The sequence below is a fragment of the Odocoileus virginianus genome, chromosome 34, assembly GCF_023699985.2.
Source record: "Odocoileus virginianus isolate 20LAN1187 ecotype Illinois chromosome 34, Ovbor_1.2, whole genome shotgun sequence".
NCBI lineage: Eukaryota > Metazoa > Chordata > Mammalia > Artiodactyla > Cervidae > Odocoileus > Odocoileus virginianus.
In genome coordinates this window covers 32,033,411-32,049,576 of record NC_069707.1, presented here as the reverse complement: position 1 = coordinate 32,049,576, position 16,166 = coordinate 32,033,411, and the positions used below count along the sequence as shown (strand labels likewise).

Below are 16,166 nucleotides of genomic sequence, written 5' to 3'. Positions count from 1 at the left end.
TTTGAGCCCCTTCGGCTCAGTGGGATGTCCTGTGGCTTAGGACAGCATTCTCTTAAAAAAGAGATTAAAATACGCGAACATGATTAAGCTTTATTTCTGTTAGATTATAAGCTTTTAGTAGTGTGGGTTTGTAATATATAAATGTGAGTTCTCCAAATATTAAGGATATGAGATCAGATGGTATAAGGCTATGAATTAGAAGACCAACGGAACAACAGGAAAAAGCGCCCATGGGTTTGACAGCATGGACTGCGGGCTCTGGAGGGAGAGATATTATTCAGTCGCAAATTGTGAGCTTTCTATATTTACTAGCAAGCAGTGAGATGTGAACAGAGCAGCAGCCCCAGAGCTCAAGTTGTGAGACCTTGGACATATTACTATTTCAAGGCTTCATTTTCTCGTCTGCAACACATCATGAACCTGGTTTTACTATTCTCTTGCTATGTGAACTCAAAGTAAACTAACTTCCATCAGAGGAATTGTTGACCACAGCCCTAACCAGAGCAAAAGGGAAGTCTCACCTGATTAGATCTTGGAGTTATGCTACCTCCAGCTCTTAACACATGAAGCTCAGGCTGTTTTCTAAGTTAAAATATGTCATCTTTAGTTATAATGTTCAGTATTTGATAAGTAGATTAGATTCCATTTTTGAAAATTATAGCAAATTTGCTTATTTAATGTAATCTATTTTCCTCCTTCTCCTCCTTATTTTGCCCTTTTAAAAAATGTGTTAGATTTTACTAATTTGGGGAAACCCAGTTATTTGAAACTACTTGATGTAATGTTAAAGTTCCCTTTTAGATAACATGAATAACAGCTTTTTATTTTATGAATGGAAACTGACAAATCATCTGTAAGTCCAGGTACCTTGCTCACAGTGGAGATAGACACAATCCCCCCTAAGGAGTCCTCCCCACCCAGGGAGGGAGGGTGGCAACAATTATAATCAGGTGTAGCAACTGTTGCAATGGGATCAAGGACAAGGCAGAAGGAAACAAAAAGAGTGATTTCACACTGCCGGTGCAAATGCCAGAGAACGTCAGAGAATGCTTCCTGGAGGGCGTGACTTCTGCTCTGGGTTTTGAAAACTCGGGATGGCTTAGGCTAAATGCTGTGACATAAGCAGGTCTGCCCAGGCAGTTGTCAATCTGCGCATTGTACAGAGACACTCAGCCCAGAGTGAGAGAGGAAATCTAACCCTTGCTCAGCTCAACAAGGCTTGACAGGCTGTGTTTATAGGAAGAGAAGGACCCCGTCTCCTTGCTGGAAGGCACTCGTCTGCTTGCCAAGCCTTGAGCACTGGCAGCTTGTGACTTCTCAGAGGTGCTTCTTTCTCTGATTGCTCTGCTCAGAGCAGCAGAGTACTTTCTTTCTTTTTTTTAGCCAGTAGGAGCTCTGGGGCAAAGGAAGGTAGATAGCGTCAGGTTTCCGGGCAGAAGGACCGACTCCATCAGTTGGAAGTAGATCCATATTGCTCGAGCACCTCGTGAGTGGCGCTGACCTCTGCACAAGGGGCCTTATCTGTCGGGACTCAGGAATGTGACTTGTGAAGAAAGTAGGAGACCACTCGGAGATAGAAGGTGGCCCAGGTGAAAAGACTGGGATTTGCATTTCAGAGAGCTCCCTCCAGCTGCCCTATGGAGGAGGATGGTCACGTGAGTAGCAGGGAGGCCAGTTAGAAAAGTGGAAGTGAAAGTGTCAGTAGCTCAGTCGTGTCTGACTCTGCGACCCCATGGACTGTAGTCCACAGGGCTCCTGGGTCCACGCAATTCTCCAGGCAAGAGCACTGGAGTGGGTAGCCGTTCCCTTCTCCAGGGGATCTTCCTGACCCAGAGACCCTACCAAAGTCTCTCGCATTGCAGGCAGATGCTGAGCCACCTCAGGTCATAACCCGTTCTTTAGCGTGATGACAGCCCCAAGGGAAGCTGTGAAACCATGGCAGATGGTAAAACTGGGCAGTCAGCACACTATTGGGCAAGTATGTATGGTGAAATTATGACTTAGATTTTCCAGGATGTTACTGGCTCATTTTATTCTGTCTCACATTTGTACTCATTAAAACACGTGTTTCCATTTCCAGCAGGGATATATAGCATTAAATACATTTGGGGGGGGGTGTGTGTTTGTGTGTGTTATATGGAAGACTCTGAAGTTCAGAGTCAGGATCACCAGTTCAGGTCAGATCCATCATAGCACAGGATAGTGAGAGCAGGAAAGGAAAGTGAAGGAAAAGTGACAGATGTGGCAGAGAAAGATAGGACTTGGTAACTAATTGGGTATCAGGAGAGGTCTTGCTCACCATCCATCTTTGTCATTATCCAGCTGTGGCAGAGAAATGGGGCCTTGATTTTGACTTTATTAATTAGACACAGAGAAGATAAAAGAGAGTTTGCTCCAAGAGATTTTAGATAGTACTTGGAAGTTGAGCTAATTTTGAAAGATAAAATCATCTCATCTTTCCAAGTGCCAGCTTCCGTTTTTCCATATGTAACTTCCAGAGTCAAATTAGTGTTTGGAACACTTGAACATGAGTAATTAGGAGAACAAATTTCTAAAGTTTTCATTTGGAAAACCATAGAAAATAGATTTTTTTCAAACAATGTTTTTGTCTTTTGCTTCCAAATGCAGTTTTGTAATACTGAAGTTTTCTAATGGAGTTGGGTTAAGAGTTGGAAATATAAAAATAAACAAACAAAAACTAGATTTTTTTTTTCCTGAAAACAGAAAAATGAATAGAGGATCAGTTTTAGAAAATTTTATCAATGACTTGGTTCAAAAGACCTTTTCTTTCTTTCTTTAATGAATACTCTTACTTGCCACACAGAATTTAAAACTCAATTCACCTCAATCAAATAGGTCCAATAATCTTAGGAAAACCAAACATCTATTCAATAAGGATAAAAATATCTTTTAGAACAAATTTTACCTTTTACCAACAATTTTATTGGAATTAAGATGACATGAGCTGGCACCTTACAGTGATGAACTTAAGCCCGATTTTAAATAGGACTTCTCTTGCTCTCTCCATTCTGGGTAGTATTTAGTTTCTCCTTTCTTCTCTCATTTGGGTAGAGTTGAGTGTGACCTGGTCGCTGCTTTATTTTGTGATTTATTTTTATTTTTTATTTAAGATGAGTAAGAATCAGTTATGAATTTTTTAAAAGTTGGGTTTTTTTAAGACACTAAATTAAAGCCTGTTCTTAAGGCTACAATGTAAATAACCAAAACACTGTGTGTGTGAGTGTGTGTGTGTATTTGCCCATGGGGCAGGGGGAAGCAAATGAGAGAAGTCTTTTAAGGCCCAGATTTGAATATAGTTGGCGTTTTCCCTTGGGGGCCTACTTTGAGGGCTCCGCAGGTGGCACCAGTGGTAAAGAGCCCCCCGCCAGTGAAGGATACATAATGAGACCAGGGTTCGATCCCTGGGTCAGGAAGACCCCCCAAGGAGAGCACAGCAACCCACTCCAGTATTCTTGCCTGCAGAAGCTCATGGAGAGAGGAGCCTGGCCGGCTACAGTCCATAGGGTCGCAGAGTCAGACATGACTAAAGCAACTCAGCATGCACACCTAACTCGAACCAGTATAAAATTGTTGTTGTTCAGTCGCTAAGTCGTGTCTGTTTGCAACCCCATGGACTGCAGCTGGCCAGGCCTTCCTGTCCCTCGCTATCTCCCAGAGTTTACCCAAGTTCATGTCCGTTAAATCTGTGATGCCATCCATCTCATCCTTTATTGTTTTAAATAATTTAGGTTCATTTATCACTATTTTATTTTCAAGTATAAAAACTGCATATAAAATTGCTAATATTGCTCAATTCAAAGATTAAAATGTGAAAATGTAGGCAAAATACAAATGAATTGACTTTTAAAAGTCTTTCAAGTAATAGAATAACCACTTATGGAAGAAAATCCCAAAAGTTAAAAATGAACTCTGAATTCAAAGAATATACTGGCTTTCCCTGCTCAAATGTTATAATTAACTTACCCTGAGTTTTCTCTATCCATATTTTCATATTATTTCCCTAGATATACCTGCCATAAAATCGGAATTGATATTTTTCCCCAGTTAAAGTACTGAAATGCTTAAAGAAATATATTAATGAAATTAATCTTAATAACACAGACGTGGCTGTATAAACATTCAAGTAAGCCTGAAGACAAATTTTAAAAAATATGTGACTTTGTTTATCTTTCTCTTAATGTTTAAGAGTCAAACATTTTTGAATTCTATTTATAGATGCTGAAATTCTTCTTCCTTCTCTCCTACCATTCTCTTTGTTCCTCTGTGGCTGTGAATATGAGCATGAAAATAAATATATTTATGCTATTGTTGACAGAAAATTTTACTTATATAAAAGCAGAAACCACATCAAAACCTAGAAAGCTCAGTTTGCAATAAGGTCTCATATCAAATAGACTGATCACAGTGTAATAATATTATTTTTTTTTTATAGGAGTAGAGCATATTCAAACTGTGGAGGAGGCAACCATGGTTTTGACAATGAGTTTAAGAGCATGGAGGTAACAACTTATTGCCTTTTTTAAAACAAATATTTACTGAGCACCTACTTTGTGGCAGACAATGTTCAGGACTCTTGAATACATTTGTGAACAACACAGATAAAGACCTCTGCCCTCATGAAGTTTTCATTCTAACAGGTGGATGTAGACAATTGGCATAACAAAGCAATATGCTTTGCTGATTATCTTGGGAAAATATATGTGTATATTTGTAATCCTGTCACCTGAAAATAATTGCTTACCCATGTTTGATTCTGTTCTTCTAGTTATTTATATTCTAAAACAATTAGATCTGTTTGACATAATATAATTAAGTTACCTTTAACTAGAGCAGGAAATGGCAACCCACTCCCATATTCTTGCCAGGAGAATCCCATGGACAGAGGAGCCTGGCAGGCTACAGTCCATGGGGTTGCAAAGAGTTGGACATGACTGAGTGACTAACACACAAAATCAGCTAAACATAAATGAAATGTTTAGGTCTCTTTATCCTAAAAGTAAATGAGAGATGTATTTGAGAAATCAGTGAGCAAATATAAGTTGTACAAAAATTCAGTGCTTATAAATTTCAACATTTTTTGTCATGTAATAGTAATATATATGAATGATGATGTGAAAGGAGTGTAAAAAGAATATATGATTTGTGTGATGAATTTCTAATTTCTATTGTCCAGGTATTGTAGAACTGTGCTGGCATTGATTGTCCACTGTTCCTTGTATTCTCCTGGTCTGTTGACATAGGAGATGCTATGGAAGTAGGTGGATTTAGAAGTAAACACAGTATAAATTAGACTTGATTTCACTTGGTACAATATCACAGGTAGAAATGATGCAAAAAATCATTTTCAGACCTGGAAAGCAGCCAATATTTATGATAACTATAAATGGAATATTGAAAAACTGTGATCACTCCATTATACATCTGTAACATATAATATTGTACAGCAACTATACTTCAATAATAAAAAAACATACAGCAAAAAAAAATTATGGAAAACATTCCTTACAGAGGAATAAGATATGAATAGAAGAGTTGTTAAATCATGTTTCTTGTCTGTTTTTGAGTTTACATGGCATTTAATAATAGGACTTTTAATGCCTAGGCTATCTTTTTGGCACATGGACCCAGTTTTAAACAGAAGATTGAAGTTGAACCATTTGACAATATTGAAGTCTATAACTTATTATGTGGTAAGTATATCTTTATAAATTCAACAATCAAATGTGAATTGAGTTTCAAAAATATGAATTTTGAAGTTGGTGATATCCTAGAAGTAGATGCTCTGCCTTAAGAGGACAGAAAGTAGAAAAAGACAAGGGAGGAATATTTATTATTCAGAATTATTCAGCTCTAAGTGTGAGGTTTTTTAAGTAATGATAAACACTAGACCTTGGAAGTGGAGAAGGAAGGAATGGCAACCCACTCCGACATTCTTGCCTGGAGAAACCCACGGACAGAGGAGCCTGGCAGGCTGCGGGCCGTGAGGTCACAAGAGTCAGACGTGACTTAGCGACTAAACAACAACCATGGACCTTGGGAGACCAACTTTTCTGTTAGTTACTATATGAAAATTTAATAGAACTTAGATAAATAAAATTACACTTCCAACTTCTCAAAACAGGAATAACACACCTAAAAACAGAAGTATTTTCTTGTGATTACAGACAGAAAGCTTCTGGAATAAAAGGAGGTAAAAAAATGTCCTGTTTGGATCAACACTTATTACATTCAATGTTAAAATCCTTAAAGAATTAGAGTTTTAGGGAATCTAACCCACCTTCCTGCTGGTATGCTTACCTCAGGCCACACATCACTTAGCAAGGCAATGAGTCAGCTGCAATTTCACCTTTCACTTTAGGAATTTGTGACATAAATTTGCTCCCAATTGTCACTCTTAATCTTGCCACTGGCTTGTGGTAATTGAATGTGACTTAGATACCAGAGACTATCCATTTAAAAAGAATGTGTTGTAGCCTTAACAACTTAAATTCTTGGTTCCAAAGGCTGAGTTTGTGGTCAGAGCTGCCGGCCCTTTTCACGGAGGGTTTAAAAGAAACAAGAGAGGATGGCAGTTCTAGGAGAGATTTCTTTGGGGGCCTCAGCAGGAGCCACGTACAAGGGTATGTTGGTGCAAGATTTGTGTGTTCTGTTTTTATAGGAAAAATTATAAAATTCTCTAAATTTTAAGCAGAGTTCACCAGTTTATCTGTACTTAGTATCTGTACTTAGAGAATTTTCCTATAACTAAGTAAATATACAACAAGTAATATTATAAATTATTTAACTTCTTTTAACTTGCTTTTACTGAAAGGGTGGCTCAGAAGGTAAAGAATCCACCAGCAATGCAGATTCGACCTGGGTTCGATCCCTGGGTCAGGAAGATCCCCTGGAGAAGGAAATGGCAACTCACTCCAGTACTCTTGCCTGGAGAACCCCACGGACAGAGGAGCCTGGTGGGCTACAGTCCACGGGGTCGCAGAGTCGGACACGACTGAGCGACTAAGCACGCAGACTTGTTCTTACTAAAAGGATGGCTTTTTATGCTGCTGCTATTAAGTCGCTTCAGTCGTGTCCGACTCTGTGTGACCCCATAGACGGCAGCCCACCAGGCTCCCCCGTCCCTGGGATTCTCCAGGCAAGAACACTGGAGCGGGTTGCTGCCTTCTCTGAGCTTTTTATGCTAGAAAACCGTGATATGCTTAAGGCATAAAGTGACCATTTAAGCAAAGATACTTTTCTCTGGAGGAACAGAAACAGTTCAGGAATATTTCCTTGGCTCATTTAGAGCAACTGTTCCTGTTTTCTAGAAAGACTAGGTAGGTAAACTGGGAAGGAAAGGGAAAGCAGGTAAGCCAAATGGCATATACAGCAGAATTTATTAAAGAAGTTAACAGCAGGTGTTAGGTTTCTATCATCTTCTGCATAGATGCTGCTGCCTTCTAATTTAACAGTCCTTTGAATTTATTTTTTAAACAGATCTGCTACGCATTCAACCAGCACCAAACAATGGTACCCACGGTAGTTTAAACCATCTTCTGAAGGTGCCTTTTTATGAACCATCCCATGCAGAGGAATTGTCAAAGTTTTCTGTTTGCGGCTTTACTTCTCCATTGCCCACAGATACTCTAGCATGTTCATGCCCCAGACTACAAAGTGTAAGTAATAACTTTATGGATCCGTAAGAGTTTAAAGGGCAAGCTCCTCTATAACTAGGGTAGCTAACAACCAGGTCAAGGTACACCTGATGCCAAGTTCCAAGGGTGGTTGTAAAGCTAAGTAATCAGTTGCTGCCTCAGGTAAGAATTGCTTCTTACAGTCAGGGGACAGGGAAGACTTTCCCTTCTCTAATCCTCAAAATAACATTATACCATAGAAATAAAGGCATATATAAATTACCAACCAAAAATGATTTAAAGGGACAAAAATCTAAGCTTTAGGCAAAAAATCTAATCTTCAATGAAGATCAGAGTAAGTGTGTGGGTTTCCTACTGCTCCAGATAACTTCAGTAGAACCACTATTTAAAATAATGATAATAAATGTTATGAAGCAGGTGTTTTATTCCCCTTTAGAGATAAAGAGTACTCTGAAAAGTTAGGTAAATTGTCCAATGTCACAGAAGCTCAGTCATTCTGACTGGAAAACACAAGTTCTCTGTAAGAAAGGTCCCTTCCTGTTCAAAGTGTGGTCCCAGGATCAACATCTGCATCACTTGCAAGCTGACTGGAGATTCAGAATCTCAGGCCCTACTGAGCTCAGGCATACACTGAACCAAAATTTGCATTGAAGCAAGACTGTCAAGGGAGTTGCATGCACATATATTAAAACTTAAGAAGCCCTAGGATGTTGTCATCCCAGCTTAGTAGTTGATTCCAGTCATAGTCAAGATGATTGGCCTCATCGATTTTTTCTTTGCAACCTCCCACACAAAAAATGTATTCCTGCGAGTAGTAATATGTCTGTATCTCTAAGTTAGTGAAAGAACTGGAATTTAAACTCAAGTTAGTTTGACTTTTTTGTTCAGTAGTAAAACATTTATGCGATTACTACAGAAATAATCTTGATACCTTGTAAAACATATGTTGTTTCTTTGATTCACTTCTTCCCCATCTCCCACATTATCTTGCAGAATTCTGACGTTGAACGCGTGAATCAAATGCTAAATCTCACCCAAGATGAAAGTAAGTCAATAGACACTATATTAAATCTCTGTTGTTTAGCCCTAACAAAACACCATGTTGTCTGAAATAAGCTTACAGTCTCTTTTGACCATGAAGATTCTATTGTCAATACACAGGAGGGAAAAATACCAGAGATCTAATCACAACATCACAAGCATGCAGTCGTTACAATGGTTCCAAGGATGGGACAAACTCCTTGAAATGGATGTGCATCACCTATGGTCCTCTATTCACTTTTTTAGATGTGAAAAGGCAAATTGCCTGGGTTTAAGTCCTGTGTCTACTGCTTGCCAGCTGCGTAACCTGGGCCAGATTACTTAACCTCTCTGTATCTCAGACTTCTCATTTATAAAAACAGTACTCATCTCATGGAACTCTAAAGATTGAAAGAGCTGATGGGTAGAAAGAATTTAGAATAGTGTCTGGTCTGAAGTAATGTAATTATTACCTGTTATCCCTTTTATTTTTTACTTTAAAAAAATTTAACTGCAGTATAATTGATATATAACATTATATTAGTTTCAGGTATACAATATAATGATTTGACATTTGTGTTTATTGTGAAATGACCATCACAATAAGTCTATTTAACATCTGTCCCCGTACATAGTCATCATTCTTTTTTCTTGTAATGAGGATTTTAAAGGTTGCTCTCAGTCAGTTTCTAATGTGCAATACTGTGTTATTAACTATTGTCAACCTTTTGTCTTTTAAGTATTCTTGTACTAAACTTTCTAGGCCTGTTTTGCCATTTGTAAAATGGAAATACCTATTTTTAGACCTGTTACGAAGATTAAATGAGTTAACATATGTCTGTACTTAGAATAGTGCTTTTCACACAGTAAAATTTCTATAAATATGTTGGCTATTTTGATGATATTCTTATAATCTACTGTTATTCCATAGCATAAGTACTTTGCAGGATTTTTAGCCATCAGTACTTGATGAAATCTAGATTATAATGGCAAACAAAAATGAACAAATACATTAGGACATACTTTTAATAAAATTCCAATTTCTTTCCTAGGACAATATGTAAAGTAGTTAATCTTTGTTATAAGTATGCGTTTTTAATTTTAAGGTTTTTATCTCTTCAAATATGTCTTGTGAACTGCTAGTTGTTTAGCTAAGTAATTTATCTAAGCCTTAGTTTCATAAGTTGTAGAATGGAATAGTAACATCTACCTCATAGGGTTGTTGTTAGACTCAAAGAGGTTAAATATGTAAAAGAGTTACCAGAGTACCTGGAAAATAGTAATACATCAGAGATGGGTGGTAACTATGCGTAGACCCCATGGACTGTAGTGGAGAAGGCAATGGCACCCCACTCCAGTCCTCTTGCCTGGAAAATCCCATGGACCGAGGAGCCTGGTGGGCTGCAGTCCAGGGGGTTGTGAAGAGTCGGACATGACTGAGCGACTTCACCTTCACTTTTCACTTTCATGCATTGGAGAAGGAAATGGCAACCCACTCCAGTGTTCTTGCCTGGAGAATCCCAGGGACGGGGGAGCCTGGTGGGCTTCCGTCTGTGGGGTCGCACAGAGTCGGACACGACTGAAGCGACTCAGCAGCAGCAGCGGCAGCAAGGACTGTAGCCTGCCAGGTTCCTCTGTTCATGCAATTCTCCAGGCAACAATACTGCAGTGGGTTGCCATTCCCTTCTCCTGGGTATCTTCTGGACCCAGATATCGAACCTGGGTTTCCTGCATTGCAGGCAGATTCTTTACCATCTGAGCCAAAAGCTCAGAGCCAGGCTGTGCAATAGGAACATTTGCTAATTTCACATTTTTATTTTATGTTATTTTTTATCTTAGTAACAGCAACAGAGAAACTCAATTTGCCATTTGGGAGGCCCAGGCTTATACAGAAGAACAAGGAGCACTGTCTCCTTTATCACAGGGAGTATGTCAGTGGATTTGACAAAACTCTCAGGATGCCACTTTGGAGCTCATACACCGTCCCTAAACCAGTAAGTGTCCATTGATCCACAGAGGCTGGAAAGAAACTGTAGCTTGTTTGGTTTTTCTTTCAGAGTGATACTATTTTTTAATTTATTTTTTAAATTGGACTATAACTGCTTTCCAGCATGGCGCTAGTTTCTGCGGTAGAGAATCCCCTCCTTCTCCTTGCCACCCCCCCCAACCCGCATCGCACCCCCTCTTGTTCATCACAGAGCCCCGAGCTGAGCCCACCGCTGGACAGCAGCCTCCGCCCAGCTGCCCAGCACCCGCACGCTGGTGCACACGTGTCCGAGCTGCCTTCTCCATCCAGGCCGCCCTCTCCTCCCCTGCTGGGTCCACACGTCTGCTCTCTGCATCTGCGTCTCTCTCTGCTCCTGCCCTGCAAATAGCTTCATCAGTTTCATCTTTCTAGATTCCACATATGTGTGAAGATAGGATGTTCGTTTTTCTCTAACTCGCTTTACTGTGTTTGACAGACTCTAGTTTCATCCACATCAGAACAAAGATGTTCTGATTTGTAGACCCAATTTGTGGTTCTTTGACATCTTAAATGCTGAATTTTCATTTTCAGTAGAGATACCAAAGGGAGCCCACTGTGGCTTGTAAGACCGTGTCCCAGGTTTTACTCACAAGTACTTGCAGGTGCTACATGAGTGCAAAAGAGGGATACTTGGTGTTTTGCTTGAAGAAAGTAGAGTGCTTACAGGCCAGTTGGCCAACTGGTATGGCAGGCAGAGAAAAGATTTGGAAGAGAAGCAACAGGCAGTACAGAGGCACACGTTTCATTTGGTATTTCCCAAGTACTGGTGGATGCACCTAAGAGGTGATGGTAATTTATCAATAAAAGGTTTTGTTATTTATTTGTTTACTTTAAAATACTATCTGTTGTGTACCATGGTAGGTACAGTAAACATAATGTGTTAAGAGGTAATTTTCTTCTTAAGGGTTTAGTTCTCTAAGAAGTCAGGCTAGACTTATATGTATATAATAGGTGTCCGGTCTCTTCAGATTGAAGTTGAGAATCCAATTGTTTAAATCCTCTTTGCTTTTTTCACTATTTGGCAAACTCCTTTTCAATTAATGTCACTGGGACAATTGGCTTCCATAAGAAAAAGAACATCTCAGCTCCTTACTTGACACCATATATATACAAAATTAAATTACTGGTGAAATTATAGACCCAGATGTGAACAGCAAACCCATATTTTCTCTTGTGTATATCTCTATGGCCTTAGGATAAGGAAGGATTTCTTAGTTCATAGAACAACAACAAAAACTAAAATAATTCAAAGGAAATTGATTAATTTACATTAATGTATGGCAAAAAACTAAGTTATGGATGGAATTGCATTGCATATAAGAAACAAATGATGAGTATACAGGAGAAGGAAATGGCAACACATTCCAGTATTCTTGACTGGGAAACCCATGGACAGAGGAGCCTGGCAGGCTACAGTCCATGGAGCTTGCAAACAGTTGGACCTGACTCAGTGACTAAACCACCACAGTAAGAAATAAGTGATGAGTATAGAGAATAGTAATTAGGATCCAGAACAGGCAGTGAATTTCTGCCAATAAACAAGAGAATTACAAGCATCTTACTTAATAAATGGACAAAAGATATCGACCAAGCAATTGAGCCTCATTAACAATTAAGGAAAAATAAATAAAAGCAAAAATCAATCTGCCAAAAATCAACCCAAGCACTCATTCATGGCAGGAATGGTTTTATTTAAGGCATTCCCCATGACCATATAGCTTCCCAGTAAATATTTACTGAGTGAATACACTGGATAAATTAATCCCAACCATTATATTTAAAGTGCTAAAGAGAAAGCAATACTCCCAACCAGACTCCCAACCAGAAAGTAAATAATCAGGAAGATATTTTTGTAGAGAAAATTGGTATTTTAGATACAAAGATTCTGATGACAAACCCCTACTTATTTCTGTTCTTGCTAAGGGTACAGATATTCCATCTCTTTTTATGGAAAGGAAGTGATCGGTGGTATCCAGTTTATTTACTCTTCTTGTTCCAATTCAAGATTTTTGGAGAAAAATAAGCATATTTTCCCACAACTAATTAAGGCTTTATGTGTTCTCAAAGCCAACTCTCCTGCTGACAATGGTTTAATTTGTGGCCAGTGGTAGAAGAGCACTCATGCTGTTTTCCAATGTGGGCAAATATTTTACAAAGTTACCTGAGTTCATATGTATGGTTAACGGTGACATCAATTTCTTAATAGGCACAGTGTTCAGTTATTTGTGATTTTCATAGAGTGAACATACTGTGAAGCACACTATGAAACAAATAGGAAGCTACTCATTCCTTAAAATAATTTCTGTTTTGTTTTTAATTTTGAGAGGGCCAGTATGTTCATGGCCAGTTTTATTAGTCAATTCTCTTTTGAAAAATCTAGGTACCAGGGATTATGTGGTGTTAAGGGGAATGTTTATGTTTTTAATACTTTCCCCTGCTGTCTTGCATTCCTGAATTTATATGAGCTTTAGCGGAAACCAGAGGCAGAGAGATTTTCAGTGGGCTCAGACTAGGAGTTTAGTACAATTCTTTTTTTGTTATTGTTTTAAAATGAGCGTCTTTGTTACCCAAAGTTCCTGTCCTTTCACTGGTCCCACAGAACTGCTTGTGTATTTCTCCCTCCATGTGACAGGATGGAATTCTAGCAATTTTCTGCTTTCTAATTCAGAAATTACTCTGTTAGTATGTTGTGGTTCAAGAAAATTACATACAAGGATGTTTTGAGATTCACATAAAAAATGTTGTAAATCAGCTCTGTGTTTGAAAAATCAGACTTTAAATAAGCACTTCTTGGAGCGTGGATCCAATTGGCTTGTGTCTTTAAGTTTTATGGAGCTTTTGTTTTTCTGTGGCTTCGGTGGGTTTCTAATTGTTGTTGTTATTATCTCAGAAGAGTTTTGGGAAAGTAGTTGTGATTTGAAATCAAGGTCTTAGAGTAGTTGCTTCAAAACTGTTAAAGTTGATCAGACTGTATAAGGATTTTGCTTCTGTGCTTCCTCAGCAGGAAGATGTAAAGTGTTTGGTTTCTTTGTTGCTAGGTAGAAAATTTAAAGCAATAATAGCAAGAATTACAGTTATTACTTAGCATATACAATTCAGAAATTGAATATGAAGTCAAAGGGCTTTTTCAGAGAAGAAAATCTAGCACACTTTGAAAGATATCTCCCTCTGCCTATATATAGGGAGATATATATATAGATATATATATAGATATATATATAGATATATACACATATATGTACACATGTGTATACATATGTATGTATTTCCAATGATGGGATTTTTACAAAGTCTTTTTTGTTTCTAAAGCTTGTTAGCACAGATATTATAAATTATGACCCAAATATGTTTTGTGAGTCTTTAAAAACTAGGGACATTGTTATGTATTGCAAAAGATTTTTTTTGAACTGTAATAAATATTTTTCCCTATGAAAGAAAAAGAACATGACCAGAAAAATAATTTTTAAATGTGTATAATCATTATTCTTGCCATAAAGCAAGATAGCAGTTATTCCATCTTCCTATAAATATGTTTTAGCTTTGACATTCAGCCTACAGATAAGGAGAATTTATAACTTCAATAAAACTAATTTTATCCCTTTTTAAGTTCTGCTTTGTCTTCATGCCCGACTAGAAATGAAAGCATCTCACTTTCCTGTCTGTGTTCATCATCTACTTCCCTTGAAGAATTTTGAGAGCTAGAGAGTTCAGATTTCATCTGAGTGTCTGAGTTCTATTTATTGTTTTCCTGACTTTCTATCCTATGACTTAAAAAAAAACTCTAAGGAACTCAGAAAAGATGGCAGGATGAAACATCAACTCACAGTATTCTGGGTGTCTATATGGTTTACTGGGTTAGCTGTGAGGTTCCCTGGTTCTCTCAGTTTGCAACACCTTTTTTTTTGGCCACCCCTAGTGGCCCACAGAACTTCCCTGACCAGAAATTGAACCCCTGCCCCCTGCAATGGAAGCGTGAAGTCTTAACCATTGAACCACCAAAGTCCCTGTAACCTTTATGTGCCCCTTTCTACCAAGTAAAGAAGCCTGGTTATTCAGAATTGTTCATTATATGTTTTTGAAAGAATATGAACAAATGATTTTAGTGTTCTACTATCTGTCACCAGAAGGTGACGGATTTATTTCATTGTATGAAATAAATGGTGAGAATGGATATACTGTATCTAATACAAATACCTTCATATTTTTTAATCAACTCCTTGTTTTGGTGGCTATATCACTGAGGAGCTTCCTAAGAAAGGAAGAAGGGAAGACATATATTTGAGACTTCATCTCAGATGTGCATCTCAAGATGTTTTGATTCCAAATGTATGCAGAATTATGGAATAGCTTTAGAATTTTAGAAATATGTTTTCTTCAAAATTAATATGATATTAGACTTCTAATGTTTTTATATGCTTCTCCCTTTTTTCTATCTCTTGTTTTTAATTCACTTTTTGAGAAATAGCTGCAATTTCATTTTCTAGAGCTTATTTTATTTCTGCTGTCATATTTTTAAATCCCAAGAGCTCTTCCTGTTATCTCCTTCCTTTTAAAATGTTTTCTGCTCTTTCTTTATGATACCACGTATACACTCATCTGTCTAAGAGGAGAGCTTTCTTTTACTCTCTGCATTGTCTGTTTTTCTTCTTGGTTTCTCTTCCCAACCCCAATGAATATATCTGATGGTCCTTGGCTGTCAGCTCATGATTTAAGGCTGAGACACTAAACTACCAGGCTGGGGCTTGCCCGCTGATAGGCTTGTTATAGATTAATTAGGAGAACCAGACATCTTGTTGGAGACTCTCAATTGTATCTAATTTTCTTTTCAGGCTGGTTTGTTTCCCAAAGAAAGGACACTTCTAATCTGAATCAACATACACAGGGGTGATGAGACTGGAGGGAATCTTACCACTCAGTACATAGATTTTTAAATTTAATTCCATTGCTTTTATCCACTGTATATGCCTTTAGCCTGGTGGTCCTTCTGGTTCAACCTCTCTAGTGAGCAAACATTCTGTCTGGCCTCTTTTATAGACTTCCAACCTATCCTCTTCTTTCCAACTTTACACACATTCCCTGTTGTTAGAAGACTCCCAAGTTGCACGCTTCTGGTGTTTTACAATAAGAACCAGCGTCTTTGGGCTTTCCCCAACCACGGTCTCTTGGTTGTCAATGTTCCCTGGTTTACCAAGTCAAGATTACAGTAGTAAACAAATATGTTTCTTTAACTTCCTGTTTCTGACCATTTTTTATCATCTCTTATGTGTCTTCATCATTACTGTTCTTTTAGTAGGATTTCAGAAGGAAGCAAAGATAAATGTTTGTGTACAATCAAGCTGAGAAATTTACTCAACTTCTGTATAGTTTTTTCCGTCTAGAGTACTGCTGTATGTTAGGGGTACTTTCTCCACTTGTCCTTCCCCTCATCACCTCCTATCTGTTCTACGTCTCATCTTGGGGATAGC

At 38.2% G+C, this 16,166-nt stretch overlaps 1 protein-coding gene across 1 annotated transcript in view; it reads left to right on the top strand.

Annotated features, from left to right (window-relative positions):
* ENPP3 (ectonucleotide pyrophosphatase/phosphodiesterase 3) overlaps nucleotides 1-16,166 on the top strand; it is an 83,284-nt gene that overhangs the window by 53,467 nt on the left and 13,651 nt on the right. The window contains exons 16-20 of the mRNA XM_070461679.1: nucleotides 4,454-4,520; nucleotides 5,624-5,711; nucleotides 7,498-7,676; nucleotides 8,649-8,700; nucleotides 10,515-10,669. Coding sequence (XP_070317780.1) covers nucleotides 4,454-4,520; nucleotides 5,624-5,711; nucleotides 7,498-7,676; nucleotides 8,649-8,700; nucleotides 10,515-10,669 — 541 coding nt within the window. The remainder of the gene's footprint in view (nucleotides 1-4,453; nucleotides 4,521-5,623; nucleotides 5,712-7,497; nucleotides 7,677-8,648; nucleotides 8,701-10,514; nucleotides 10,670-16,166) is intronic.